The sequence below is a fragment of the Megascapheus bottae genome, chromosome 6 (genome assembly GCF_031878675.1).
Source record: "Megascapheus bottae isolate mThoBot1 chromosome 6, mThoBot2.hap1, whole genome shotgun sequence".
Classification (NCBI taxonomy): Eukaryota; Metazoa; Chordata; class Mammalia; order Rodentia; family Geomyidae; genus Megascapheus; species Megascapheus bottae.
In genome coordinates, this window is record NC_143514.1 from 5,614,589 (window position 1) to 5,641,169 (window position 26,581).

General features: G+C 45.0%; 1 protein-coding gene across 1 annotated transcript; it reads left to right on the forward strand.

The window, feature by feature from the left end:
• The first annotated feature begins 3,717 nt into the window (after positions 1 to 3,717).
• LOC150061296 (flavin-containing monooxygenase 5-like) lies at positions 3,718 to 20,273 on the forward strand. Its single transcript, XM_090334172.1, has 8 exons — positions 3,718 to 3,963; positions 6,057 to 6,245; positions 7,059 to 7,221; positions 8,286 to 8,428; positions 12,041 to 12,240; positions 13,851 to 14,206; positions 18,380 to 18,452; positions 19,665 to 20,273. Exons 1-8 carry the CDS (start codon positions 3,829 to 3,831, stop codon positions 20,008 to 20,010), a joined length of 1,605 nt encoding a protein of 534 aa, XP_090190298.1. The 5' UTR covers positions 3,718 to 3,828; the 3' UTR covers positions 20,011 to 20,273.
• Positions 20,274 to 26,581: the final 6,308 nt, after the last annotated feature.

A 26,581-nucleotide genomic window follows, 5' to 3' on the forward strand; every position in this document is an offset into this window, starting at 1 on the left:
CCAGGAACAGCTGGGCGGGAGGGCACAGCGAGCCTGTGTCCTTGCGCTACAGTATTTTCTGTCTGGAAGCTGTTTAGAGGGACAGGAAAATGGAGGAGAAAGAAAGGAAAGGCTAGGATCAATTCTCAACAGGCCTGGACTGTTTCTTGAGGCATAGAGAAGGCCAACCACCTTCCCACAGGACTCGAGGTTGTGCAGGGAGGTATGGTTGGAGTTTAGAGTTTTGTGGGGTCTGGGCAAGGAGACACAGGTCACTTGAGCTTGTTGCAGGGGAGGTGACTGCAGGCGCCTGCAGAGAATAGGCCCAGTAGAGTATAACTGACTCCATTATCCAAGGTCTCCAGCTTTTTCCTTTTTTTTTGCCAATCAAGGGGCTTGAAGTCTGGGCCTGAGCCCTGTCCCTGCACCACCTCTTCCAGTTTTCTGGTGGTTACTTGGAGGGAAGAGTCTCATGGACTGCCTTTGAACCTTAGATCTCAGCCTCCTGAGTAGCGTGAGCCTCTGTCGCCTGCCTGTCCCCAAGCACTTTCATGTTCATCTGTCTTGCCTTCTCAGGGCCTTCTCAGGGGTCACTTCTTAGCCTTCCAACCTCTTAACCCTCTCCTGCTCTCACAGCTTGGCCTCGGAGTTCCCTTCAGGTTAGGCCCACGTTGGGATGTTGATGCCAAGCTTAGGTCAGATTGGTCTACCTTTTTCATGCACATCTGTGCAACCCAGCTGCTCTGCCTGACCTGCAGGTGCAGCTGGCATCAGAGGGAAAGAGTCAATCCTTAAAGCCTGGCTTTTGTTTTCTTAGATCCCCGTTTAGAACAATGAAGACTTTTGTGCAATGGACACTGCCCAAGGCCCAAGTTCAACCCCAGGATGGCAATCCAAAACCAAACCAAAGCATGAGATCCTAAGTAGAAGCCCCTGTGTTGACACACAAAAGAAAATGCCTGCACAATAGTTTCTGATGAGTCACCATGTTGGTTGGCAGAGAAAGAGGGTAGCTTTAACTGCAGTTCATCCTTTCTAGCCTTTCATCATCACCACGTTTCTATGAACTCTGTGTACGGTCTTCCACTGGCAAGGGTCAACTCCTCTAGAAGTAAACTCAGGAGGGCAATGTGGCACAGACAGTGCCACCGACGGGGAGTCTCTGTGACCCCGCCAAAACCAGCATGAGCAGGAAAGCTTAACCAGTGGATGTGTTCCATTCGCTGTGCAGAAAGGCACCGTTTGGCAGCTTCTAGTAAATCAGATGTGGACTGGCTCTTGAGTGTGTGATCTTTGACCTTCGACCTTGAGCTCCGATGAGGTCTGTGCCCCAGAGTGGAAAAAAAATGTCCCTTCCTGTGTGGTGAAGCCTGCCAAAGAGTCTAGGGTATTCCTTCCCCACTTCTGCCAAAGGAAAAAATTGCAATTTGATGGATGCAGTTGCACACATTTGGTGATCTAACAGCACAGAATAAATTTTCAACCCCCAAAGGCAAAGCAAGTTTCTTGCAGCTCACACCTGTTATCCCGGCTAATTGGGAGGCTGAGATCTGAAGATGGAGTTACCCTAGACAGAGAAATTCAAGAGACTCTTATTGCCAAGTAACCAGCCAAAAGCTGCATATAGAAGGTTGGCTCCAGCTGGGTGTGGTGTTTGATGCCTGTAATCCTAGCTAATCAGGAGGCTGAGATCTGAGGATGAAGGTTCAAAGCCAGCCGGGACACAAAAGGACCTGAGATTCTTATTTCCAAATGACCTCTAGAAAATGGGATGTGGGGTTTGGCTCAAAGATCAGGCAGTAGCCTAGAGCTGAAGAGCTCAGGGATAGCGCCCAGCTGAATTCAAGCTCCATGACCCACAAAAAATAATTTTAAAAAAAAGTGTGGCTCTAGTGATAGAGTGCCAGCTTTGAGTGGAAAAGGCTAAGCCATTGTACAGAGCCTAGAGCTCAAGCTCCAGGAAGGGCAAAACAAAAACAAAAAAGGAATACCATCAAATAAGAGGCCATGTAAAATACACCAAGAGAATACACATGAAGAAGAAGAATAAAAGAAGTTTGTCAAAAGTAATGGTACAACACTGAAAGATTATCAAAGGAGTCGCTGAGGATTTAGTTAAAAAATTGTGAGTAACTTGATAGCAAAACTTGCCCATAGGACTTTTGTTTGGTAGGTGAGTGTTGTTCCTTCTTTTTCCCTAAGCGCCCTTGACTGCAAGGACTTGGACTAAACTAGTGTCCTCAACTTATTTCCTTCTGTTATCTAACCTGGAAAAAAAAAACAAAACATGCTTATACAATCTGTCAGATAATTCCTGGAGCTAGAGTTAATCATTGCTAGGACAGAATTATTTATTTATTAAATTTATTTTTGTGACAGTACTGGGACTTACAAGTGGGACCTAAGCACTGTTCCTTAGGTTTTTCATTCAAGACTGAGGCTCTATGACTTGAGCTGCAGTTTAAGGTTTTTCTGGTTTATTGGGGAAAAGAGTCTCCCAGACTTTCCTGTCTGTGTTGGCTTCAAAGTGGGATCCTGATATCTGAGCCTCTGGAGGCATGAGCGGCTGTTAGCCAGCTGGGAACCCTCAGTCTGAGTCAGTGCATGAAATCCTGAATCCATTGCTTTGACAGCTCTATGCAGCATGATAGCCACACGTTTGCTGGCCCATTGTAGGAGATACTCTGCATTTGAACTTCTCCTAGGACTATAGGAGAGAAAAGCCCTGAATCCTGGGCTCACAGTGCAAAGGCAGCCCAGCAGGATAGCCTTGGCCTCTTAATCTCCAGGACTCCAGAACTCCACCAGGGGAGCTGGCACTCTGTGGGCAGAGGGAGCCAGAGAAGGGGAGCAGGGAGGTGAGGAGAGGGAGGTGTGGGGGGGGTCACAGAGCACTGCAAGGGCAGGTGGCCTGCAGGCTCCTGGGTGGGGTGTCCTGGGCTCCCGGGGTTCCTCTGTAGTGACACACAAACAGGGCTGTGGATAGGGGAGCTGGGAGGACTCCATAGGGCTGGGAAGACTCTGGGGAGCAGGGGGGACTCCAGGGGGCTGGCAGGACTCCGAGGAACAGGGGGGACTCTTCGGAGCAGGGGGGACTCCAAGGGAGCTGGGAGGACTCCGGGGAGCAGGGGGGACTCTGGGGAGCTGGGAGGACTCAATGGGGCTGGGGGGACTCCGGAGAGCAGGAGGGACTCTGGGGAACTAGGAGGAATCCAGGGGGCTGGAGGGACTCCGGGGAGCAGGAGAGACTCCGGGGGGCTAGGAGGACTCCAGGAGGCAAGGGGGACTCTGGGGAGCTGGGGGACTCAAAGGAGGTGGGGGGAATCTGGAGAGCGGGGAGGACTCCGGGTGGCTGAAGGACTCAGGGGGTCTGGTGAATCTGGAAAGCAGGGAGGACGCAGGGGACTGGAGGACTCAGGGGGTCTAGAGGACTCCAGGGGGCTGGGAGGAATCTGGGAAACTGGAGGACTCTCAGGAGCTGGGAGGAATCAGGGAGGGACTAGGAAGAACTCAGGGACCTGGGAGGACTCGGGAAAGGTGGGGGTGAATCCAGAGGGCTAGGGGGACTCAGGAGGAGCTGGGAGGAGTCTGGGGGGCTGGGAGGACTCCGGGGCCAGCAGGCGTGGCCAGCACTGGGGGCGGGTCACCCTCTGTCCAAGCCTAGGGTTCCTCCTGCCTGGCCTCATTTCTGACAGGGGCAGGAGCAGCAGGACTGCAGACCCCAGGTGCAGAGCCAGGTGAGGAGGCCTGGCTCATTGGGCCATCGTCATCCCGAAAAGTGTCCCCCCAGGCTTGTGCTCCTGTGTCCTGCAGGGAGAGGACTGCACCCCAGCCCGGGAAGACCAGGCCATGGCCAAGAAAAGAGTGGCGGTGGTGGGCGCCGGCTCCAGCGGGCTCGCCTGCATCAAGACCTGCCTGGAGGAAGGACTGGAGCCCCTCTGCTTCGAGAGGTCGGAGGACATCGGAGGGCTCTGGAGGTTCCAGGTACAGCCCTGACCCCTCCTGACCCAGCCCAGGCCTGGGGACCAGTTCACCTGGGGAGGTGCACTGAGGCTGGAGCTGCTAGAATCCAACCCCAGGGCCTGGTCCAGCCCCCCTCACCTCCCTCCATCCCTCCCTCCATCCCTCCCTCCCAACCTTTCCTTAAAGTGTTTCTTACTACTTGAGACTATTGATACTAAAATCTAAAATTTTGTGTTTTCAATGTGTAAAGGTTGCCCCTGGTAAATGAGCTGCAATTATTTGCTCACAATTCCTCCCAGGAAACATTTTTCACATTTAGCTAACTAGCTAGCTAACATAGACAGCTATAGATATTATAGATATAGATATAGATATTATCATTAAGGGTCACAGTCAACTTTAGATAAGCCTGTAGCAGGCCTCCTCTTGTCAATTTGGAGGATTGTTAGGCAATATAAAGAAAATCCCACTGCTTGGTTTGCTCTAAGCATTGATTTATCGAAAAGCCCAAAGTTCTTTGCCTTTGGAAGAGGGCAGTGGACATTTGATTATGGTTCCTGGTAATATTGATTTTGTACCTGTGCGTGTGTGTGGTGTGTGGTGTGTGCTATGTGGCATGGTGTGTGGTGTGTGGTGTGTGGTGTGTGGTGTGTGGCATGGTGTGTGGTGTGTGGTGTGTGGTATGTGGCATGGTGTGTGGTGTGTGGTGTGTGGTGTGTGGTGTGTGGCATGGTGTGTGGTGTAGGTGTGGATCCGTCTTGAACACAGGGCCTTGGTGCTGTCACTTAGCTCTACCAACAAGGCTGCTGCTTTCTCTTGCCATTGAGCCACAACTACACTGCGACCATTTTCCTGGTTAATTGGAGACAGAAGGCTCTGGGCTTTATCTGCCCTGAATGGATTTGAACCGAGATCCTCACATCTGAGCCTCCTGAGTAGTTGGAACTACAGCTGTGAGCCACTGGCTCCTGACACCACAATTCTGTCTTTGAAATGTAGCTGATACCTAGTGCAGAGAACACGAGGCTGCTCAAAGCTTGTGTCTGTCAAGCACAGGGAGTGAGACCGTGGAGAATCATTGAACCTCACATCCACTGGGTCTCCTCTTTAAGAAGAGTCTGCAGGCACGGGAGGCTCAGATCCTCATCTTAGCTGAGCCTCAGGAGGGCTGTGACTATCTTATCTCCTCTTAACTACCCAAAGGAAATCAGAACAGCAGGTTTTGGCTTTTTAATCTTCAATATTGTTTACTAAAGTCTAGTTTGGCATCATTATCTGTTTACTTTGGCGGTGAAAGTCTGTCACCTTCTGAAAACCAATGCAGATTCATCATAAGACAATGCTTTCCCCCGAGAAAGGTCACTTCTGTGCTGGCTCCTGTTCCATTCCAGGTCAAGTGTGTGCCAGCACACACGAAATCCCTGAGAACAGAATGAACTGAGTGGCTGCTTAAAGAGCAGTGGAGCTATAGAACTTCAAACATTTATTTTCCACAAGTCCACAATGGGACAATCTGAGGTGGTAGGAAAATTCACTGTGAGCTGGGCATCAGTGCCTCATGCCTGTAATCCTAACAGCCCAGGAAGCTGAGATCTGAAGATCTTCATTTGAAGCCAGCCAGGAAAGGAAGGTTCAAGAGAATCTTTCCTTCAATGAAACTCTCCAGAAGGGGTTAGTGGACCTCAGGCTGTAGCCTCGAGTGCAAAAAGATCCATGACACAGGCAGGCCTTGAGATCAAACCTGAGTACTCTCTCACACACACACATACAAACACGGTAAAAAATGTAATCTCACCCGGTACAGCACCTATACAGTAAAAATAAAAATATCTATACTAAAAAAATAAATAAAACAAAATACATCATAATCCCAACTGAGCAGAAAGGGACTAAATGGGTAGACAGTGAGGGAAAGCGTAAGTGCTGGAAGATGTATGTGTATGCCCATGTCTGTGCATGTATGTGTGTGTGTACATGTGTGTGTGTGTGTTTGTGTTCTCATATACAAGTTGTTGGCTTGACATTTCATTTAGAAAGCTCCACCAAATGTGTACCACGAGTTAGAGATGATGAAGTGACCTCTCCAGTTGACCGGATGCTTCTTGTTACTGCAGGAAGGCGCTGAGCAGGGCAGGGCGAGTATTTACAAGTCCGTGGTGATCAACACCTCCAAGGAGATGATGTGCTTCAGTGACTTCCCCATCCCAGACCACTTCCCCAACTTCATGCACCACTCCCAAGTCCTGGAGTACTTCCGGATGTATGCCAAAGAATTTGACCTTCTCAAGTACATCCGGTTCAAGGTCAGCTGGGCATTGTGTGGGCATCTGTGCTCCTGAAGGGATGTGTCAAATGAACACTGCCCTGCCACTGGCCAGGGCTCCTGTGGAGAATCTGATTGACTACCCAAACTGTATCTCTCCTATGCAGGCCAGGCTTCTATTCTTTGTCCTCTCTGTGTCTGAAAAAGGATCAGGAAGCTCTTTCAGAGATTCTGTGTGCAGATATAGACAGTCTCCTGCTGGAAGAGTTCCGTTGCATTCCATTTTGCTATTAATGAAATGGATGAGTGGAACCGATGGGAAGAGGAACTTTAACGTCTCCTGCTTCTACAGCTTGGCCCCAGTGACTTAGCTCTCTCCTGCTTCCTGACCAGGGTTCACTATGTTCTTGAGTGTGATTGCCACAGTAATCTGGTGTCGTTCTTGGGAAATTACTGGGTCCTGGTATACCTAGGCAAGGGAAGACTCCTTGGGGGTGAGAAGACATCAGTGGGCGTGGGGACGGCATGGAATGTGACAAAGGTTTCCTTGGGTTCTCAGTGCCTTGGGGTCTAGACAGGAGAACTAGCTGTTTGCTCATTTCCTGGCAGCACAGTTCATTAGCTGGCCAGCTAAGGTACTTAGTCTGCCTCATGGAAGTTTTCTCACTGAATGTCAGTGCTGAGTTGACTCTCTTCAGGCATTGTAAAATGGACTGTCTGTGTGTGGGACCTGGGGTGGAAAGGCAGTGGTGACAACAGCCTCCTGCACATTTAACCAGAAGTGGTGGCCTTGCTGGGCTGGGGACCAGTGTACAGGCTGGGGTAGCAGTGTCCCATGACTGTCACTTTTCAGACGGCTGTGTGCAGTGTGAAGAAGCAGCCTGATTTCTCTGCATCAGGCCAGTGGGAGGTGGTCACGGAGTGTGAAGGGACAAAGCAGGTGGATGTCTTCGATGGAGTGATGGTTTGCACAGGGCACCACAGCGATGCTCACCTGCCCCTGCACAGCTTTCCTGGTGAGTGAAATGTCCAGGAGGGAAGGCTCCACACCACATGTGGACCTGACCATTGACAAGTGGACAGGTTGTGGTCATTTTGACTTCATGGGCAAAAGGCTCAGCCTTCCTCCAACCCACGATGTTAGCTTGATTGGTTTCCTGGAGCTTCCACTGGAGGTGAAGTCAGGGCCTCCAGGGCTCTCTTGGCTTTCTTGCCACTTTAGCCATGGCTCGAGTCTGGGTTTTTGGTGGTTAATTAGACATAACAGTTCTTAGCTTGATCTGCCCAGTGTCAATTCCAGCTCAGTCTCCTGAGTAACTAGGATTTCAGGCATGAGCCACCCCCATCTGGCTTTGGCTTTAGTGAAAACAACAGAAAACAAAACTATTGAGTAACACTGGCTTCAATTAAGAAGGTTTCAGCAGTAGAGGAAAATGTCCAGAATTATTTCCTTTCCAGGAGGAAATCAGAGTTTGAAGCACTGAGTTACGACAGTCTTTGGCTTGATTTTCCTTTTGAATATGTATTGTGTGGATGGCCAGAGTGTGCACTGTGGAGTATGGATTGTCACTGACATGAGCGTAGTGCTGGGTACTGGTGGCTCACAGCTGTCATCCTGCTTGTTCAGGAGACTGGGATCTGAGGATACCAGATCAAAGTCGGCCCAGGCAGAGCAATCTCTGAGACCCTTCTCTCCAGCAATCCAGAAAAAAACTAGATATGGCATTTTGGCTCATGAAGTAGAGTACCAGCCTTAAACCACAAAGCCAAGGGAGAGAGCTAGGAAAAAAAAGAGAAATGGGAATAGACAATTCAGGGAATGAAAGATCCAGGAGACTAGAGTTTTTTAAAGCTATGTAGCCAAAATACAAACTACTTGTCATAAGGAGATTGCTTCCTCTGAGAGAAGAATTTAATTCAAAAAATTCAGAAAGTTCAGCAGAAAATACTTAAAAAAACATACTTTCAGAAAGGCAAAAGGGTACCAAAGAAAGGAAAGCGGTGGAAAATCCCAACTTGACTATACATGGCATCCAGCCTACAGGCCATCTCTCAATAACTGCTCCCCGTTCTCTGGTAGGAATTGAAAAATTCCAAGGACGATACTTCCACAGTCGAGACTACAAGGACCCCATAGCATTTGCGGGAAAGAGAGTCATCGTCATTGGCATTGGGAATTCTGGAGGGGATCTGGCTGTTGAGATCAGCCACATCGCCAAGCAGGTTGGAATCAGTCAATGAGTGGTTTGACTTTGCTTTACCCTCACCAAGGAAGGGAAGCAGACCCCACAAAGAGCCTGGCGACCCCCACACAGCCCCCACCCCACCTCCACTCACTGTCAGCCACACACAGGGTTTGGCCCCAAGGCCTCAGACACTGGTATTGTGTGGAGGATTCTCTCTATCCTCCGCTGGCCTTCCACTAAATGATCCCTTGATAGCTTCAGACAGCATTCGTGGATCCTCAGCCTTGACCATTGAAGTCAATGTCATGACAGGGAGAGGAGGCCGGGGTCTAGTTTCACTATGGTTAGCCACATAGACCCTGGAAGTTCCATACTAGGGGGAATTTCCTTTTTGCTGGGAAAAACAAGAAATGATCTGATCGTTCCAAGAACATGAGCAGTGTCCACATTTTAGCTAATGCACCAGCCATGCTGGCCTTGCATACCGTGAGGTGACACAGGATAACATTCATTCTAGTACAGTTTGTATCATCTTGGCTTTCTTTTGTTCATTTTGACTTGGTTTCTGTATCCCAGATGTTCATCTGGAAAGCATATGTTATCACACTATATTGCTAGACCAGGACACCCATGGTTTCATGTCATTGAATGTTCACAGAATCCCGACTCTATTAACAGCATGCGTGGTCCTCAGTTACCTGGATTATACTGTAATTCTTACAAAAAATCCTCGTACTATTTCTCTTTAGAATAGAAGCAAGCTGGTCAATGATGGGCCATATTGGTAATCCTAACTACTCAGGAGGCATCGATTTGAGGATAGTGGTTTGAAGAGAGCCTGGGTGAAAATTCATGAGACTCCTGGCTCCAGCTTAACTAGTCAAAAAAGAAAGTGGAGCTTTAGCTCAAGTGGTAGAGCAACAGACTGGGACAAATGTGTGAGGCCCAATGTTGAAGTCCCAGTATTCCTCCTCCTCAAATAGATGTGAATGCTCTCATGGTTTTAAATGATGCCCACATAGTATCTCAGTTCCAAAAGAAGTCTCCTCTTCATACTGGAATATGTTACTACAAGGGTGCTTGCATGCCACCCCATGAATTAACTCCACAAATATTTCAGAGGAAAGAATGTTATAAAGCAGGAGTAGAGGCTGGAGGCAAGACTCATTTGGTAGAGTGTTAGCCTATGGCACAAAGCATCAGGTAATTAGTTGGAATCCTGGTCTCCAACTTAAACAAAATAGAAGAATATAAATTACCCTTATACCAGGTGCCAGTGGCTCACACTTGTAATCCTAGCTTCTCAGGAGACTGAGATCTGAGAATCACAGTTCAAAGTCAACCTGGGTAGAAATGTCTGTGAGAGGACTGGGAATGTGACCTAATAGTAGAGTGCCTGCTTAGCATGCACAAAGCCCTAGGTTCGATTCCTTGGTACCACATGTGCAGGAAAAGCTGGAAGTGGTGCTGTGGCTCAAGTGATGGAGTGCAAATATTGAGAAAGCGCAAGCACAGTGATGAAACCCTGAATTCAAGCCCCAGGACTGGCAAAAGGAAAAAGAAGGAAGGAAGGAAGAAAGGAAGGAAGGAAGGAAGGAAGGAAGGAAGGAAGGAAGGAAAGAAAGAAAGAGACAGAGAAGGAACAAAAGACACAAAGACAAAGACAGGGAGACAGAGAGAAACCAGGCAGGCAGGCAGGCAAGAAGGAAAGAAAGAAAGTTGTTATGCTGGCATGTGCACAGTATGTGTGGAAACCCATGGCACATCCTTCGTCCACATCGCTGGCATGTCTGGGCTGTTGGTGATCAGGGCTAAGGGAAAAGCCACTGAGCACCAAGTACTGCAGATTACCAGAAAGAAAGCAGCCAAAGAGGGTGGAGGTCAGGCTGCCTGTGTGTGAGAGGCCCAGGAAACGCACAGCAGAGCTGTACCTGTGGAGCAGGGAGACCACATCCACACCATGCAGGCGGAGGTGTCAGTTGCCGGTCTCCCTGGGTGCCTTATCACATGTATGAGAAGTTGTTTATAAATTTCAGTGGACCTATCCATCCCAGTGTATTAAGGGACTCTGCTGTAATTCTTTAGGAATAAGCCTTTTGTGAAGAGAAATATCCCATTCCTTTTTTTTTTTTTTTTGCCAGTCCTGGGCTTGAGCTCATGGTCTGAGCACTGTCCTTGGACTTTCTCTAGGCTAGAGCTCTACCACTTGAGCCTCAGCACCACTTCTGGCTTTTTGCTGTGTATGTGGTACCGAGGAATCAAACCCGGGTTTTGTGCATGCTAGGCAATCAGTCTACCACTTGGCCAAACTCCCAGCCCAAAATATCCCTATCTCTTCTGTTAATTTAATCCAAGATTATATTGATTTTTTGAAATATTCTGTTGGTTGTTTTACACTAATTTCACATTCATTAAAATATTGCCTGATTTAAACAAGACATAGATGGAAACTAAAGTAAGAATGACAGCCAGTTAACTTTGATTTGGTGTTTCCCATATAACACATTAATTATATTTTAACATAACACTGTCACAACAGCTTGGATGTACTCTTTCTTTTTTTTTTTTTTTTTGCCAGTCCTGAGCATAAGCTCAGGGCCTGAGCACTGTCCTTGGATTTTTTTCTCTCAAGGATAGAACTCTACCACTTGAGCCTCAGCACCACTTCTAGCTTTTTCTAAGTATGTGGTACCAAGGAATCGAACCCGGGTCTTTGTGCATGCTAGGCAAGCACTCTACCACTAGGCCAAACTCCCGGCCCCTGGATATACTCTTTCATGTCACTATTTTTTTGTCAGTCTTGGGAGCCTGAACTCAGGGTCTGAGCACTGTGTTTGGGCTTGGACTCAGGCTCTGGTCTCTGTCCCTTAGCCTCTCTGTGCTCAAGGATAACTCTCTACCACTTGAACCACAGCGCTACTTCCAGCTTTTTCTTTTGATGTCATACCAAGTAATTAAACCAAGGGTTTCATGCATGCTAGGCAAGCACTCTACTACTAAGCCACATTCCCAGCCCCTAAATAGGGAATCTTTAAAAACATTTTTGGTGTTGGTACTGGGGCTTGAACTCAGGGCCCTAAAGTTTTCCTTGGGCTCTGTCTCTTGAGCCCAACCACTACTTCTACCTGTTGTTCGTTAACTGGTGTAACATTCTCAAGGACTTTTATATCAAGGCTCTTTTGACCAGTGCTCTTCAGATCTCAGCATCCTGAGTAACTAGAATGACAGGGTTGAAGAGCCAGGATACAGCTTGTTCCATAAATGTTAATGAGTTCCATCAGTGGTGAGTGCCAGATACTTGCAGGAGATGAAGAGTAGTTTGTTAGCCTGATAGTGCCAGATAGTTTCAGAAGATGAGGAGAAAGTTGGTTCTGGATCTCAGGAAGGAGAAGAAGGGAGAGGATGTGTTGGGGAAAGTAGCATTGAACAGAGATGAAATTGCAGATCATATCAACACATAATCAGGGAACAAGAAGGCACCATTCCAATGATAATCTTCATGTTTGGGAAGGAAAATTCCAGAGCCTTTTTGTTCAAAGATCATGGAGGCCAGATGAGTGACCTTGAATTGAATCTTGAAAGAAGGAGGGATGCTTTGGAAGGACCACAAGCCTGAATGACAGAACCAACCCTTGTTCCCATGTGCCAGGTATTCCTCAGCACCCGGAGAGGGGCCTGGATCCTTAACCGTGTGGGCTTAAATGGATACCCCATTGATATAGAAAGTTGTTCTCGATTTCAAGTGTTCTTATCAAAGATGATTGGTACATCAGTATCAAACTCATTATTGGAAAGACGCATGAACCAACGGTTTGACCATGAAATGTTTGGCTTGAAACCTAAACATAGGTAAGTTCTCAGAACAAGAGCAGAGATGATAATGGCCAAGGCACTCAGGATGACTAACAGAACTATTGCCATGTTTAAAACAAAACAAAAACTACAGCTCCAGGCCTGGGAGCTTATGTAAATATTCCCGATCCTCAGGAGGCTCAGATCAAGAGGAGCAGATTTCAAGCAGCCCAAGCAAAATGTTAGCAAAACCCCATCTCAACAGGCAGCTGGGGGTGGTGGCATGAGCCTGTCAGCCAGCTACAGGGAGGCAGAAGTAGGTGGATCACCATCCATAGCTGTCCCATGCAAAAGGACTCTGTCTAGAAAAAATAAATACAGCAAAAAGGGCTGCAAAGTGGCTCAAGCAGCACAGCATCTGCCCAGCCCTTAGTTCAAAGGCCTAGTACCTCCAAAAAAAGGCAAAAGAAATCCACAGGACCTGAACTCAGATTCCTACCATGTCAGCCACAGAAAGCTAAGATGTGCTCCTCTCTGGGTTGTGCTTTCAGTCTCCCATCCTCCTGGGCCTCAGTCACTTCCCCATGTGTCAGTTGTTCTGTGCTGTCCAACAACAACTGAAAAAGTTATAGAGGCATTACTTCATTCATTCACTCATCTCCACACACGAGGCCCTGCTGTGAGCTGGGCATTGCACTATGCCTAAACGTGAGAGGAGAGACACCGTACTAGAAACTAGAACTGGGATTAGAAGGGATGCTGATAGCCTAGCCCTGCCAGACTTGTTAATATGCAGGTGAGGCACTGGACTATGGCCTTATCATTCCACACAGTGCTTCAGCTACTTGAAAAAGCAGAAATGGCCACTCCTGAAATAAAACTCATACTTTAGTCTTCTAGTGCCCTCCCTTTCAGTGCCATCCAGAGCCCAGCTTTGGCGTTGACGTTCTGCTCTAGAGCAAGTCTGTCTGAAGTAGGTGTTTCCCAAATTCCATTGACAGACTGTGGAGGAAACGTTCAAAAAACACGAATTTAATTATACTACTCATTTCTACTGTGTGTGTGTGTGTGTGTGTGTGTGTGTGTGTGTGTGTGTGTGTGTGTGCATGTGTGTGTGCTGATGCTGAAGTTTGAACAAAATGGTTCAAGCACTCTGCTGGCTTTTATGCTCAGAAACAGTCTTAACTACTTGAGACACATCTTCGATTCTGGCTTTTTATGTGTATGTGTGCTAGGGCTAGGGCTTAAACGCAAGGCCTTAGCACTGTCTCTGTCTCTTTATGTTAGCACTCTACCCCGCAACTTCCAGCTTTTCCAGAAGTAATTGGAGGTAAGAGTCTCATGGATTTTCTTGATGACTCTGAATGGCAATGCTCAGATCTCAGCCTTGTGAGAAGCCAGGATTATAAGCATGAACCCTCAATACCAGGCTTCCTTCTGGCATTTTGCTGATGAACTTGGGATAAATCTCATAGACTATTTTGCAGAGCTGGCTTCAAGCCTTGGTGCTCAGATCTCAGTCTTTTGACTAGCTAGGATTATACATGTGAGTCACCGGCACCATCCATGGTACTGATTTCTGTTTTCCTCTTCTCTTCTCTGTCTTCCTCATCTCTTTCTCTTGGTTGCTCATTTTTCCTTCCCTTCATCTTCCTTTCCACTTGCAGAGCTCTGAGTCAGCATCCAACAGTAAACGATGAGCTGCCAAATCGCATCATTTCTGGCTTGGTGAAGGTGAAAGGAAATGTGAAGGAATTCACAGAGACAGCTGCCATATTTGAGGACGGCTCCAGGGAGGATGACATTGATGTTGTCATCTTTGCCACAGGCTACAGTTTTGCCTTTCCCTTTCTTAAAGATGATTCTGTCAAAGTGGAAAACAATAAGGTTTCCCTGTATAAGAAAGTCTTTCCCCCTCACCTGGAAAAGCCAACCTGTGCAATCATCGGCTTGATCCAGCCCTCGGGAGCCATTATGCCCGTTGCAGAGCTCCAAGCTCGCTGGGCTGCTCAAGTGTTTAAAGGTAAGTGGAGGTACAAATGACTACTTCATTACGTGGTGACATGTTTACTTATGCTTGTGTGCTTCCTTGTAACTAGCCAGAGACAGTCTATATGATTGTAATGGTGCTTGGCACAAAATGAGTCCTGAAAATTAATTTATGTATGTATGTATTTGGGTGGTGGAAGGGTTCGTGGGGCTTGAACCTCGGCCCGGGTGCTGTCCCTGAGTTCTTCAGCTCAAGGATACCACCCTACCCCAAAAGCCAATTCCCACTTCCTGTTTTCTTGAAGAAGAGTCTCATGTTCTTTAGATTCTTTAATACCCAGGCTGGCTTTGAACCATGATCCTCAGATGTCTGCCTCCTGAATAGCCAGGATTACAGGTGTGAGCCACCACGCCCAGCTTGAAAATTTATTTTTAATGCAGTTTAAAATTTAGTAAACACTGAGTTTAACGTGTAATTTTAGGAATTTATAGGATCCATTTCTTAATAAATATATTAACCATTTAATTAACTTTCATTAATCAATAACCTATATTAATATAATGTATCGATTTGCAGTAATCATTTATTTCTATAGGCATATATCAACATCAACTGGGAAAGTTTTGGTCCCATCCCTGGCAATACGTGTTTCCCAAGTCTGAGTAGGGTAGGCATAGGTCATTGAAGAAAATGGTCTCCAGATCACTCCAATGTACACTCCAGACTTGAAAAAAACTGGTCTTTCATTTATGAAGCAAACAAATAATCTTTTATTATAGATAAAATCAAATAATAAGACATGATGTGAGTTGATTGCAGCCAAAAATTAAGAACTGGTTGTAGACTGTTTGAGAATGTGAACTCTTCAATTTCACAAATCTTTCTCTACTTTTCAAGGCCCTTCTCTCCGCTTGGAATATACAAGGAAAAATGATTCAGCAAGTTGACTCAGTGAGCCAGCAGAATGATTCAGTTTCTAAAAGATTTTTTTTTCTTTTGCCTGTCTTGGGGCTTGAACTCAGGGGCTAAGCGCTGTCCTTGGGTTTTCTCCAGGCTGCAACTCTAGCACTAGAGTCACAGCACCACTTCTGGCTTTTTCTGTGTATGTGGTACCCAGGAATCGAACCCTGGCCTTGGTGCATGCTAAGCAAGCATTCTACCACTAGGCCAAACTCCTGGCCCCTGTAAGAATTGTAATTCAATCTAGCTTCTGAATTTTATTTTACTTTACAAGACTACTTGACCTTGAACTCAAGGTCAAATAGTTTTTGAAATGATTTTATTACGGGGGTGATGTATAGAGGTTACAGTTACATTCATCAGGTAGTGGATACTTTACTCCTTGAACACTGTCACCCCTCCCCATGTTTTTCTCTGACTTCCCTCCCCCAACCCCCTCCAAAGATCATGTGCTCTTGTTTTCACTTGGCTTTTTATGTTCAAGGGAGGCTAACTTCAACTTAAACCATGCCTTGTCTTCCAGCTTTTTGCTGGTTAATTGGAGATGAGTCTTGTCAGTTTGTCTCACTAGCCTGACTTAGAACTTCAGTGGTCAGATCTGTCACCTATGTAGCTACAATTACAAATGTGACACTCTAGTGAGCACTAGAGTTTCTTTAATGAATTATCTGCCTTGGACCACTAAGAACTAGACTGCTTCCTCACTAATGGTTATGTGGTGAGAAGTAATTTGAAAACCAAGTCCCAAAGTAGGTTTCTTGAGCATTCTCTGTAACTAATTTCAATCTAATTTCCCTGTGTCCTTGTTGATTAATAAATATAAGTAACGATTTCCCTGACTAAATGAGGAGATACAGCAAAGCACACAAGGTATTTACTTACTTACTTACTTACTTTTTCACTGGTATTGGGGCTTGAAATCAGTGTCTTGTGCTTTTCACTTGAGCCATAGCTGAGCTTCTGCCTTTTTCATGGTTAACTGGGTAGAAGGGTCTCTCACATTTATCTACCTGGGCTAGCGTTGAACCACAGTCATCAAATCTCAAACCCCGAGTTGACAGGATCATAGATAGCCCTGAGCCCAGCACCCAGCTCAGCAGGCTCCTGAGTTTGGAGTCCCCTGGTTTAGAAGTCCAATGAGCTATCCATTGGGCAACAGAGCCGGCTGAGTCCCCTGGTTTAGCAGAGCCATTCCAGCATAGTTGTCAGATGTCTCCAGGAAGGGGACACCAGCAAGGAAGAGAACAAGAATGTTCAAAACCTAAAGCAGCCAATTATCACCTCCTCTGGAGGTGATATCTCTATGACCGGCGATATCTAGGGAGGAAAGAGATTGTCACTTGGTATTAGTGGCACTTGTTAGGTAAGACGTACTTCCATCTGAAACTCAATGTTCCAGAATTCTATGGAATACAACTTAAGAATCAGGTGTGTCTAAAGTTTCTAGCTGGCATGGAGCTTACATATCTGGGTATAAGGTGAATAGTGACCTAGGTTTTTATTGTTTTATTTTTACTAACATACAGTTCGGCTGTTTGTCTAGCTGTGTCCTTGCCATGAAGTTCCTACTGCAGAAATTCCTACTATTGTAATGGCCTGAGACAGAGAAAATCCACGGAGGTATGGTTAAAGGTCAAAAAGGAGTTTGATTAGTTAGTCTGCAACTGCCCTGTCCTGGACTCCCTGAGAACTAGGAGCCACTGCAACCTCCAAGGGGGCGAGTATTTTCCCCCTCTCCTCTTTTCTACACAGGCCCCTCCTACCTGCAGGCCAATCACCCACTACACGCCTGTCTACAGGCTTCTCTCCACAGGCCTCTTACCCCTCTTCAGGCTCTCTTAAAGCCTCTTGCCTATATGCAGGCTTCTTACCTCTGCAGGCCCATGGCCTATTGCAGGCCTGTCCACAGTATGCCACCGTCTTCTCCCAGTAGCCCTTGGCCCTCCTCAGCTTCAGGAGCTCTGCTGTGGTGCTCTCTCTCCTCTCCTCAGGCCCACGCATTGCACTGCTCCAGGAGCTTTCATTCCCAAGTGGTGCCTGTGTCTCCTGTCTGGAACACCAAGCCCCCATCTATTGGTTGCCTGAGTGCCCAGATGTGCTGTCTGCACAGGGTGGGACGTCCTGCGCTTCTGGTTCTCACCATGCAGTTTACTGTCAGTGTTATTCAGCTAAAACCAGTTAAATACTGGGGCCGGGAGCATAGGCTAGTGGTAGAGTGTCTCCTAGCATATTAAGCCCTGGGTTCGATTCCTCAGTACCAAATACTCAGAAAAACCAGAAGTAGCACTGTGGCTCAAGTGGCAGAGCACTAACCTGGAGCAAAAAGTATCCAAGGGCAGTGCCCAGGCCCTGAGTTCAAGCCCCATGAATAGCAAAAAATTAAACCAAACTAAAACAATTAGTCACAGATGAAGATAGTACAGCTTTGATAGGCTGCAAATTGCAGCACTCTTTACCTTTGTTTCCCATTTAACTAGGATTACAAGCCTGCACCACTGTGCTTGGCCCCGCTCCCAGTACAGTGTGGGACTTCCCACACTATCTTGTGTTGGTCCTGCAACTCATCTGGCAAGATTGGTCCTCAAGTGTTGCTGTGGATGATACTTTCCAAATCTTATCAAATAAAAGGTGTAGAGGAGGAGAATTATCTTTCATGGACCTTTACTGTAAACATGTGACTCTTGAGTTTGTTTTTATTTTTCAGCGCTTAAACAGCTTGCACTTTGTGTTGGGCCCTGGTTATTCCTGTCTGTAGTCTTAGCTAGTCAGGATGCTAAGACCTGAGGATCTAACTTTGAAACCAGTGCAGCCAGAAAATCTAAGTTAGAGTTTAAGGTCATGACTTTAAAGTCAAGTACTTACATGTACACACACACACACACACACACACACACACACACACACACACACACAGAGAGAGAGAGAGAGAGAGAGAGACAGAGACAGAGACAGAGACAGAGACAGAGACAGAGAGACACACAGAGAGACGGAGAGAGACGAAGAGAGAGAGAAACATATGCACAGACAGAAAGAAATTTGGATTGGGGGTCTTTTTTTATTTCTAATATTCTGGTTGGAATTGCTCAACTCGTGTCTATTTCAGTAGTGTTAGGATAAGGTGAGCAATTTTCATATAGAAAATTTATCCTGTAATTCTTAAAATTCTCTACAGTGGACTAAGTGCTAATAGTATGATTGTTCCCTCACAAGAAATTGTATATTTCAGAATTTCATTTTTTTCTTTAGGGCTAAAGAAATTGCCCCCCCAAAGTGAAATGATGGCAGAAATAGTTAAGATTCAAGAGGAAATGGCAAACAGGTAAGAAAATTTCCCAGGGAGATGCAGGATTACAGGCAAGGCACTTGTTGTTATGTCTATAATCCCAGCTACTCAGGAGGCAGGATCACAGTTCAAAGCCTGGGCAAAAAGTTCAGCAGATCATCTTATTGGTAATTAACCAGCAAAATGCCAAGAGGAAACATGAATCAAATCACAGAGAGGCACTCTTGATAGAAACAGGTAAGGCCTTCAGTTCAAATCCCAGTTCTTCTAAAGAAAACAAAGCAAAGCAAAACACTCTCCAAATGCCATTCCTTCTCTATGAGGCACATTTCTTTGCCTAAAATGTCCTCATAGCTCTTCAAATATGCACTTGATCTATGGTTTATATCTGCAGAGACACTTACTCTTGTAGAATAAGGCATCCTCCCTCTTCCTTTCAGGATTCCAGATTTCCTGGACCTTGGGAGGGTCTGCTCTCTGGATGTTCCCATCCCTGTCACTGACTCATAGAATAACTCAAGACCTCTTTCCAGAAAACATTTCTGGTCAACCTTCTGCATGTGGGTGCGCTGGGCTGGAGCTTCTATGTTCATGTTAGCCTTCCAGTACTGTAGTCAACACCTGAAAACCTTCTGTGCTCATTTTCTATACTCATGTCTGCCCATCCCTCCACTTTGCTGTGCCCATGACTTTTATTTTATTGGTGTCAGTAGTGGGATTTGAACTCAGAGCCACATGCTCTGGCTTGGCTCTTTCTGATCAAAGCTGCTGCTCTACACTTGAGCTACTGCTCCACTTCTACATTTTTTGTGGCCATTGGAGAGAAGATTCTCACTGACGTTCCTGTTCAGGCTGGCTTTGAACTGGGGTCCTCAGATCCCAGCCTTCTGAGTCAATCACATTGCAGGTGTGGGCCAGCAGTGCTTGACTATCTTCACCTGACTTGGAATAGCTTCTTTGTTTTTGTCTTATCCCTGTAGGTATAGGCCAGTTCCACCTTAACCCTAATCTCTTTACATTTCTACATTCAAAACCCACAGTATTTAACAAAAGCCTTATTCACTCTTAGCTGTTTCCTCTCTGTCTTATCTCCTTATCCAGAAAATTGGTGACAACTGTCTCCTGTAGTTTCCACAGTTTCTTGTGTAAAATCAAGTCAATAGGCTGAAACTCAGAGAGCACTGACTGATTGGCTGTCTGTTTGGTTGAATTGTTGGTAGTTCAAGGCCTCTGTCTTCTCTCCTTCAGGTATGTGGAGAGCCAGCGCCACACCCTTCAGGGAGACTACATAGATACCATGGATGAGATTGCTGAGTATGTGGGTGTCAGGCCCAATGTATGGTCTCTAGTCTTCACTGACCCAAAGCTAGCATTCAAGGTCCTATTTGGACCCTGCACTCCTGCCCAGTACCGTCTCCAGGGTCCTGGAAAGTGGGCTAGAGCTCGAGAAACCATCTTAACCACAGAAGAGCGTGTGCGAAAGCCTCTGATGACCAGAGCAGTGGAAAGGAGTAATTCTTCAGCTTCAGTGGTAACCAAGAGCAGGTTCATCCTAGCGGTGGTTCTCGTTGCAGCCATCATGGCTTATTTTTAGGTGTACTGCTGTTCAAGCTCTAGCTATCCCTGGAGATGCCTTCAGAAAGTCTGAATGTTCCACTTCACAAAGCAACCTTCAGTTCCCTTCCACAAGCACTCGTCCTCTTCCTTTTTCCTTGCAATGAAATCTACATTTATTTGTATCAGCTCATCTCTCTTCTTCTCTTCCCCAATCCCTTTTTCCTTCTGGCATTTCTTGGACTGTGAGGTCAGATTTCTCTATCCCTCCCTCCTCCCTCCCTCCCTCCCTTCCTTCCTTTTCTGTCTCCTTTTCTCTCTCCTCCCCTTTCCTTCTCCTCCCTCTCCCTCCCCCTCTCTGTCTCCCTCTTTCTTTTGTATGCTGGTGCTTGAAGGAAGGGCCTGGGTGCTGTCCTTATCTTTTATACTGAAGACTGACTCTACCACTTGAGCTACACCTCCACTTCTGGCTTTTTGTTAGTAAATTGTAGTTTTTCTAGGATATGTCTGCCTGGGTTGACTTTGAGCTATAATCTTCAGGTATCAACCTCTTGGTAGCTTCAATTGTAGATCCAGCTCTCAGATTATGTCTCTCTGTCTGTTTTCTTTTGCCAGTCCTGAGGCTTGAACTCAGGGCCTAAGCACTGTGCGTCGGCTTTCTCAAGGCTAGTGCTCTACCACTTGAGCCACAGTCCCACTTCTAGCTTTTGCTGTGTATGATGGTACCAATGAATTGAGCCTGTGTCTTTGTGTATGCCAGGCAAGCACTCTTACCACTAGGCCAAATTGCCAGCCCTCTCAGATTCTCTTTGAGTCTTCTATATCCATGGCTAATGTTGTTGACATGAGGCTGAATAAATAAATGGTTATGGTTCATCAAATGTTTTAGTGGGGATCCTAAGTCACTGTCTATAAAAAATGACTGACTTTCAGGGGCTGGGGTTTGGCCTAGTGGTTAAAGTGCTTGCCTAGCATGCATGAAGACCTGGGTTCGATTCCTTGGTACCACATACATAGAAAAAAGCCGGAAGTGGTGCTGAGGCTCAAGTGGTAGAGCTCTAGCCTTGAGAAAACCCAAGGACAGTGCCCAGGCCCTGAGCTCAAGCCCAGGACTGGCAAAAAAAAAATGACTGACTTTCTATGAGAAGCTCTATTTTATTAGTTTTTAATATTGTACTTAAATGTATGTGTGCTTGCAGATAAGAGAAATAATCATCTATTAGAAATTGTATCTAACTTTAGAAAAGACATAGATATAAATAATAAAGACCTTTAACTTGCTGTCCACTGGTATATACGAGAACTTGTCCAGTTTACTCCTTTTCTCAAAGTAACTCTCTCCCTTTTCTTAATAAAGAAACTTTTCCACGTTCTTGGCTTCAAATGTGTCATTTGAATACTTTACCATAGACTACTGCATTTCACTTCTTTTGTGTGCTGGTCGTGGGGGTTGGACTCAAGCCTTTTTCCTCTCATTTGGCCTTTTCTCAATGCCAGTGTTTTCCCAGTGAGCCATCTTTCTACTATTGGCCTTTTGGTGGTTTATTGGAGATTGGACTTTTCTTCCTGGGCTAGGTTTGAGTTCTGATCCTCGATCTCAGCCTCCTGAGTACTCAGGATTACAAGTACTTCACTAGTTTTTAGCCAGACTAACTTTATTTTAATTTCTTTGTCCTCCAATTAGTATTCAACAAGACTTAAGTTCAGAAAATAAGTAGCTACTGGGGCTGGGCGTTTGGCCTAGTGTTAGCGTGCTTGCCTAGCATTCGGGTTCAATTGTTCGGTACCACATACATAGAAAAAAGCAGAAGTGGTGCTGTGGCTCAAGTGGTAGAACTCCAACCTTGAGAAAGCCCAAGAACAATACTCAGGCCCTGAGTTAAAACTAGGACTGACAAAAACAAAAGTTAAATAAATTAATAAAGTTTTAGTGTAAGGCTGGCATATCAATCAAGAAAGTTTAGTATGTCAGCATTGCATATGAAATGGTTTGTAATTTCTTGGTGTAGGTGAATAGGCTTCAGGCTTTCATAAATTTCCTAGAAAGTTGTTTAAGGAAAGGGAAGAAAGGCGCAGCTCCGCCCTTGGAGCCCATGTCCTCTGCTGGGCCCTGCCCTCTGGAACAGAGAGGACACCAGCAGGCCTACCTGAGAGCCCCTGGAAACTCCCAAGCTCCAGACCCTAGGCCCGGGCCGCCCCTGGAAACAGTGCAGGAAAATCAACCATCTGCCCAGCCTGCTGAGACTGAAGCGCGCAGACCCATCCCACGGCCCACTGTGAGGCCACTGGTTGGGCTGAGAGCTAGTCGTGCAGCAGCAGCACACAGCCTCTGGGAACCGGCCGAACACCTGCGAAAACTGCAAACTCTAGTCAGCAGAGGAATCAATTAGGCCATGAACCACAGGTTTACACAGATTCCCAGAACCACCGGTCCCAATCTAAGTAAAGACCACCACCTACCGACCACAGAGTGAACTACAACAACAGTTCTTGATGCCTAGAAGAGCACAAAGACGGATTACAACATACATAAATAATCAAAGTCCCACACAAAGCCCAAAGGGAAACAAGGCTGGGGATGAGAGAGATGTCACCATCCCAAAAAATGACACCTGAAGAGACACGAAATATGACTCAAATCAAGGAGCTGATGTTGGAAATGAAGGCTGAATTCCAAAAACAAAAGCAAGAAATTTCCAAGGAACTCTTTGAATTCAAAAGAGAAGTGGAAGAAAAGTTCAATACCCTCTCAGCAGACATGATCAGCTCAGTGTCCACACTTCAAACAAAAATGGAGGCATTAAGCAGCAGATTGACAGAGATGGAGAATAGAACATCAGGAACAGAAGATAAAACACAAGAGCTGGAACGGAGAATCACCACCTTGGAAAAATCAGTCAGAATCCACCAGAGAAAACTCCAGGACCTGGCAGATGCAGCAAAGAAGTCTAATCTTCATATAATAGGGATTGAGGAGGGCGCAGAATTTCAGGACAAAGGTGTAAAACCCTTATTCACCAAAATCATAGCAGAGAACTTCCCCAACCTCAAAAGAGAAAATACTCACATTATTGAAGGTTTCAGGACTCCAAACAGGCAAGAGCCTAGAAGGAACTCACCTAGACATATCATAGTAAAGACACTAGACCCGAAAACCAAGGAAGTGATCTTAAATGCTGCAAAAACAAAGAAAGAGCTATACTTCAATGCGGGGGAAAAAAATCAAATCACAGCAGATCTCCACACAAACTGTAAATGCAAGAAAAGCTTAAAAACATCACTGATGTCCTGAAGACCAACAACTGCCAACCAAGACTGATATAGCCAGCAAAACTAGCATTTACATTTGAGGGAGAAACAAGAATATTTCACCCCAAAGAGAAGCTTTATGAATACGTGCACACTAAACCAGCGTTACAAAAAATTCTAATTAATCGAGAACAAATTACAGATCATCAAGAACCCCCATCAATAAGCAAATATCTATATTCACTAAACACAAAAGGGGGAAAAAAGAGAAAGAAACTTAGAAGTAAAAATAAATAACCACAATGGACACTGACCACTTCTCTATAATTTCCCTAAATGTGAATGGGCTGAACAATCCAATCAAAAAACACAGAGCAGCAGACTGGATTAAGAAACACCACCCATCCATATGCTGCCTCCAAGAGACCCACCTCACTGCCAAAGACAGAAACAAATTCCAAGTGAAAGGATGGAAATGAATTTTCCACTCCAAAGCACCAAGCAAAAAATCAGGAGTAGCAATCTTAATCTCTGACAAAATTAACTTCTCAGTAAAATCAGTACATAAAGGTAGAGGCGTCCATTACATATTGGTAAAGGGTAAATCCATGCCCATAATATTACAGTTATTAACATTTACTCCCCCAACATGGGAGCACCCAAATTTATCAAACAAACTCTCTTAGAATTACAGAACAAGATAGACTCAAACACAATCATAGTGGGAGACCTCAATACACAACTCTCAACAAATGACAGGTCAACTCAACAAAAGTTAAGCAAAGATACCATCGACTTAAACGACACCATAGCCCAGCTGGGCTTAACAGATATACACAGAGTCTTCCACTCAAGGGCGAAACCCTATTTTACATTTTTCTCAGCAGCACATGGAACACACTCCAAAATAGATCATATAATAGTTTATACAGAAAACTTAAGCAGATACAAGAGGACTAATATAATCCCATGCATTCTATCTGACCACAGTGGAATCAGACTAGTTCTGAACAATGCAGTCAAAGTCAAAAAACATTCAATCACATGGAAACTGAACAACACACTCTGAATAACCCCTGGGTAACAGATCAGATCAGAAATGAAATTCAAAACTTTCTTGAATGTAATGACAATCAAGAAACATCAGAAAGGAACTTATGGGACACAGCAAAGGCAGTTCTAAGAGGCAAATTTATCGCACTAGGAGCACATATTAAAAAGACAGAAGAAGAGCATGTAAATAACCTTAAAAAAACCTGAAACACCTAGAGGAGCAAGATAAAGTTAATTCTAAAACAACTTTAAAGACAGAAATAACAAAAATAAAATCAGAAATATCAGAGATTGAAATAAGATCTACTATACAAAAAATTGATAAATCAAAAAGTTGGTTCTTTGAAACAGTCAACAAAATTGACAGACCCCTGGCAAGATTAATCAAAAAAAGGAGAGGGGAGACTCAAATAAACAAGATTAGAGAACTCACGGGAACAATCACAACTGATTCCCAAGAAATCCAGTCCATAATGAATAGGTACTACCAGGGCCTATATTCAAAGAAACAAGAAAATCTAGTAGAAATGGATGATTTCTTAAATAAATATAGGCTACCCTCACTGAACAACGATGAGGTAAACAAATTGAACAAACCAATCTCTTACAACGAAATTTTGGAAGCAATCAAGGAAATGCCAACCAAAAAGAGCCCAGGTCCAGATGGATTCACTTTAGAATTCTACAAGACATTTAAAGATGAAATAACATCTATACTCTTGAAACTCTCCCAAGAAATAGAAACAGAAGGAGCAATACCAAACTCATTTTATGAAGCTAATATCACTCTCATCCCCAAACCAGGGAAAGACCCAGCAAAAAAAAGAAAACTACAGACCTATCTCTCTAATGAACACAGATGTAAAACTCCTCAATAAAATATTGGCCAACAGAATCCAGACACAAATTTAAAAAAAATCATACACTATGATCAAGTGGGCTTCATCCCACAGATGCAAGGCTCGTTTAACATTCACAAATCAATCAATGTAATACATCACATCAATAGAGCTAAGGATAAGAATCATATGATAATTTCTCTGGACGCGGAGAAGGCATTTGACAAAAGACAACATCCATTCCTCTCTTCTCTTACTTCTGTAATTTCTGTCATTTTGAAACTGTTATAAACATGGACTCATACAGCCTGCAACCTTTGGGGACTGGGTTTTTTTTTTTTTTTTTTTGGATTTTTTTTTTACCAGTCCTGGGCTTGAGCTCAGGGCCTGAGCACTGTCCTTGGACTTTCTCAAGGCTAGAGCTCTACCACTTGAGCCTCAGCACCACTTCCGGCTTTTTTTCTATGTATGTGGTGCCGAGGAATTGAACCCAGGTCTTCGTGCATGCTAGGCAAGCACTCTACCACCAGGCCAAACTCCTGGCCCGGGGACTAGGTTTTTTCACTATGCACTTCCTTGATCTTCTGCATATTTCTATTTTCATAATTATTTGTAAAACTATTATTTCTTTAGTATCCTCATGAGATTGTGATATTCTATTTTCGTAGACAATCTAATAAATGATATGGTATCGAAGCACTCATTTCCATAGTTCAAGTGACCCCTGCTTTACCAAGCATATACATATTTGATTAATGAATACTACAATCATCTTCCCTTTCTGGTTGCATGACAAGTCTCTCTTCATTTTTTCAAATCTCTAGATACTATTCTGCATAAGACAAACCAGGTAGATGCTACTCTTTCTCCTCTAGTGCAAACAATTACATGTCATTTCCCAGCCCCCTTATAATTAGATATGGTATAACTGAATTGTAGTCAACTGAATGTAGGTGAATTTATGCTTACCACTTGCAAGCCTGACCCTTAAAATTCTCTCAAAAAGAAATGAAAGTAAAATGAGAAAAGACATTGAGTCAGTAAGCTGTAGCTTAAAAAAATGTTTTGATCTTTTTTTTCTTTGTCAGTTTTAGGATTTGAACTCATGGCCTGAGCACTTTCTCAAGGCTAGTATTCTACCACTTGAGCCAGAGCACCATTTGTGGCTTTTTCTCTGTATGTGGTACCAAGGAATCAAACCAAGGTCTTCATGCATGCTAGGCAAGCACTCTACCACTAGGCCACACTCCTGGCCAAAAAAAAATGTTTTTAATTAAATATGGAGAGAATAAAAGAAGCTTTTCTCCTAAAGTATCGTGAATGAAGCCATAACATCCTGACCTCTTTTCATCCTTGGTTGTAAGAGCTCTACCATCACCTCTTAGAACTGGTTTTAACCTTTAGCTGCTGTGGTTGCATAGTCACTTCTATCATACACACACACACACACACACACACACACACACACAC

Bases quoted from the DNA above. Each gene is read 5' to 3' on its own strand.
- LOC150061296 (XM_090334172.1), top strand. From the start codon at position 3,829: ATGGCCAAGAAAAGAGTGGCGGTGGTGGGCGCCGGCTCCAGCGGGCTC. The intron at 3,964-6,056 runs GTACAGCCCTGA...TTGTTACTGCAG, and splicing joins GAGGGCTCTGGAGGTTCCAG to GAAGGCGCTGAGCAGGGCAG. The intron at 8,429-12,040 runs GTTGGAATCAGT...CCCATGTGCCAG, and splicing joins TCAGCCACATCGCCAAGCAG to GTATTCCTCAGCACCCGGAG.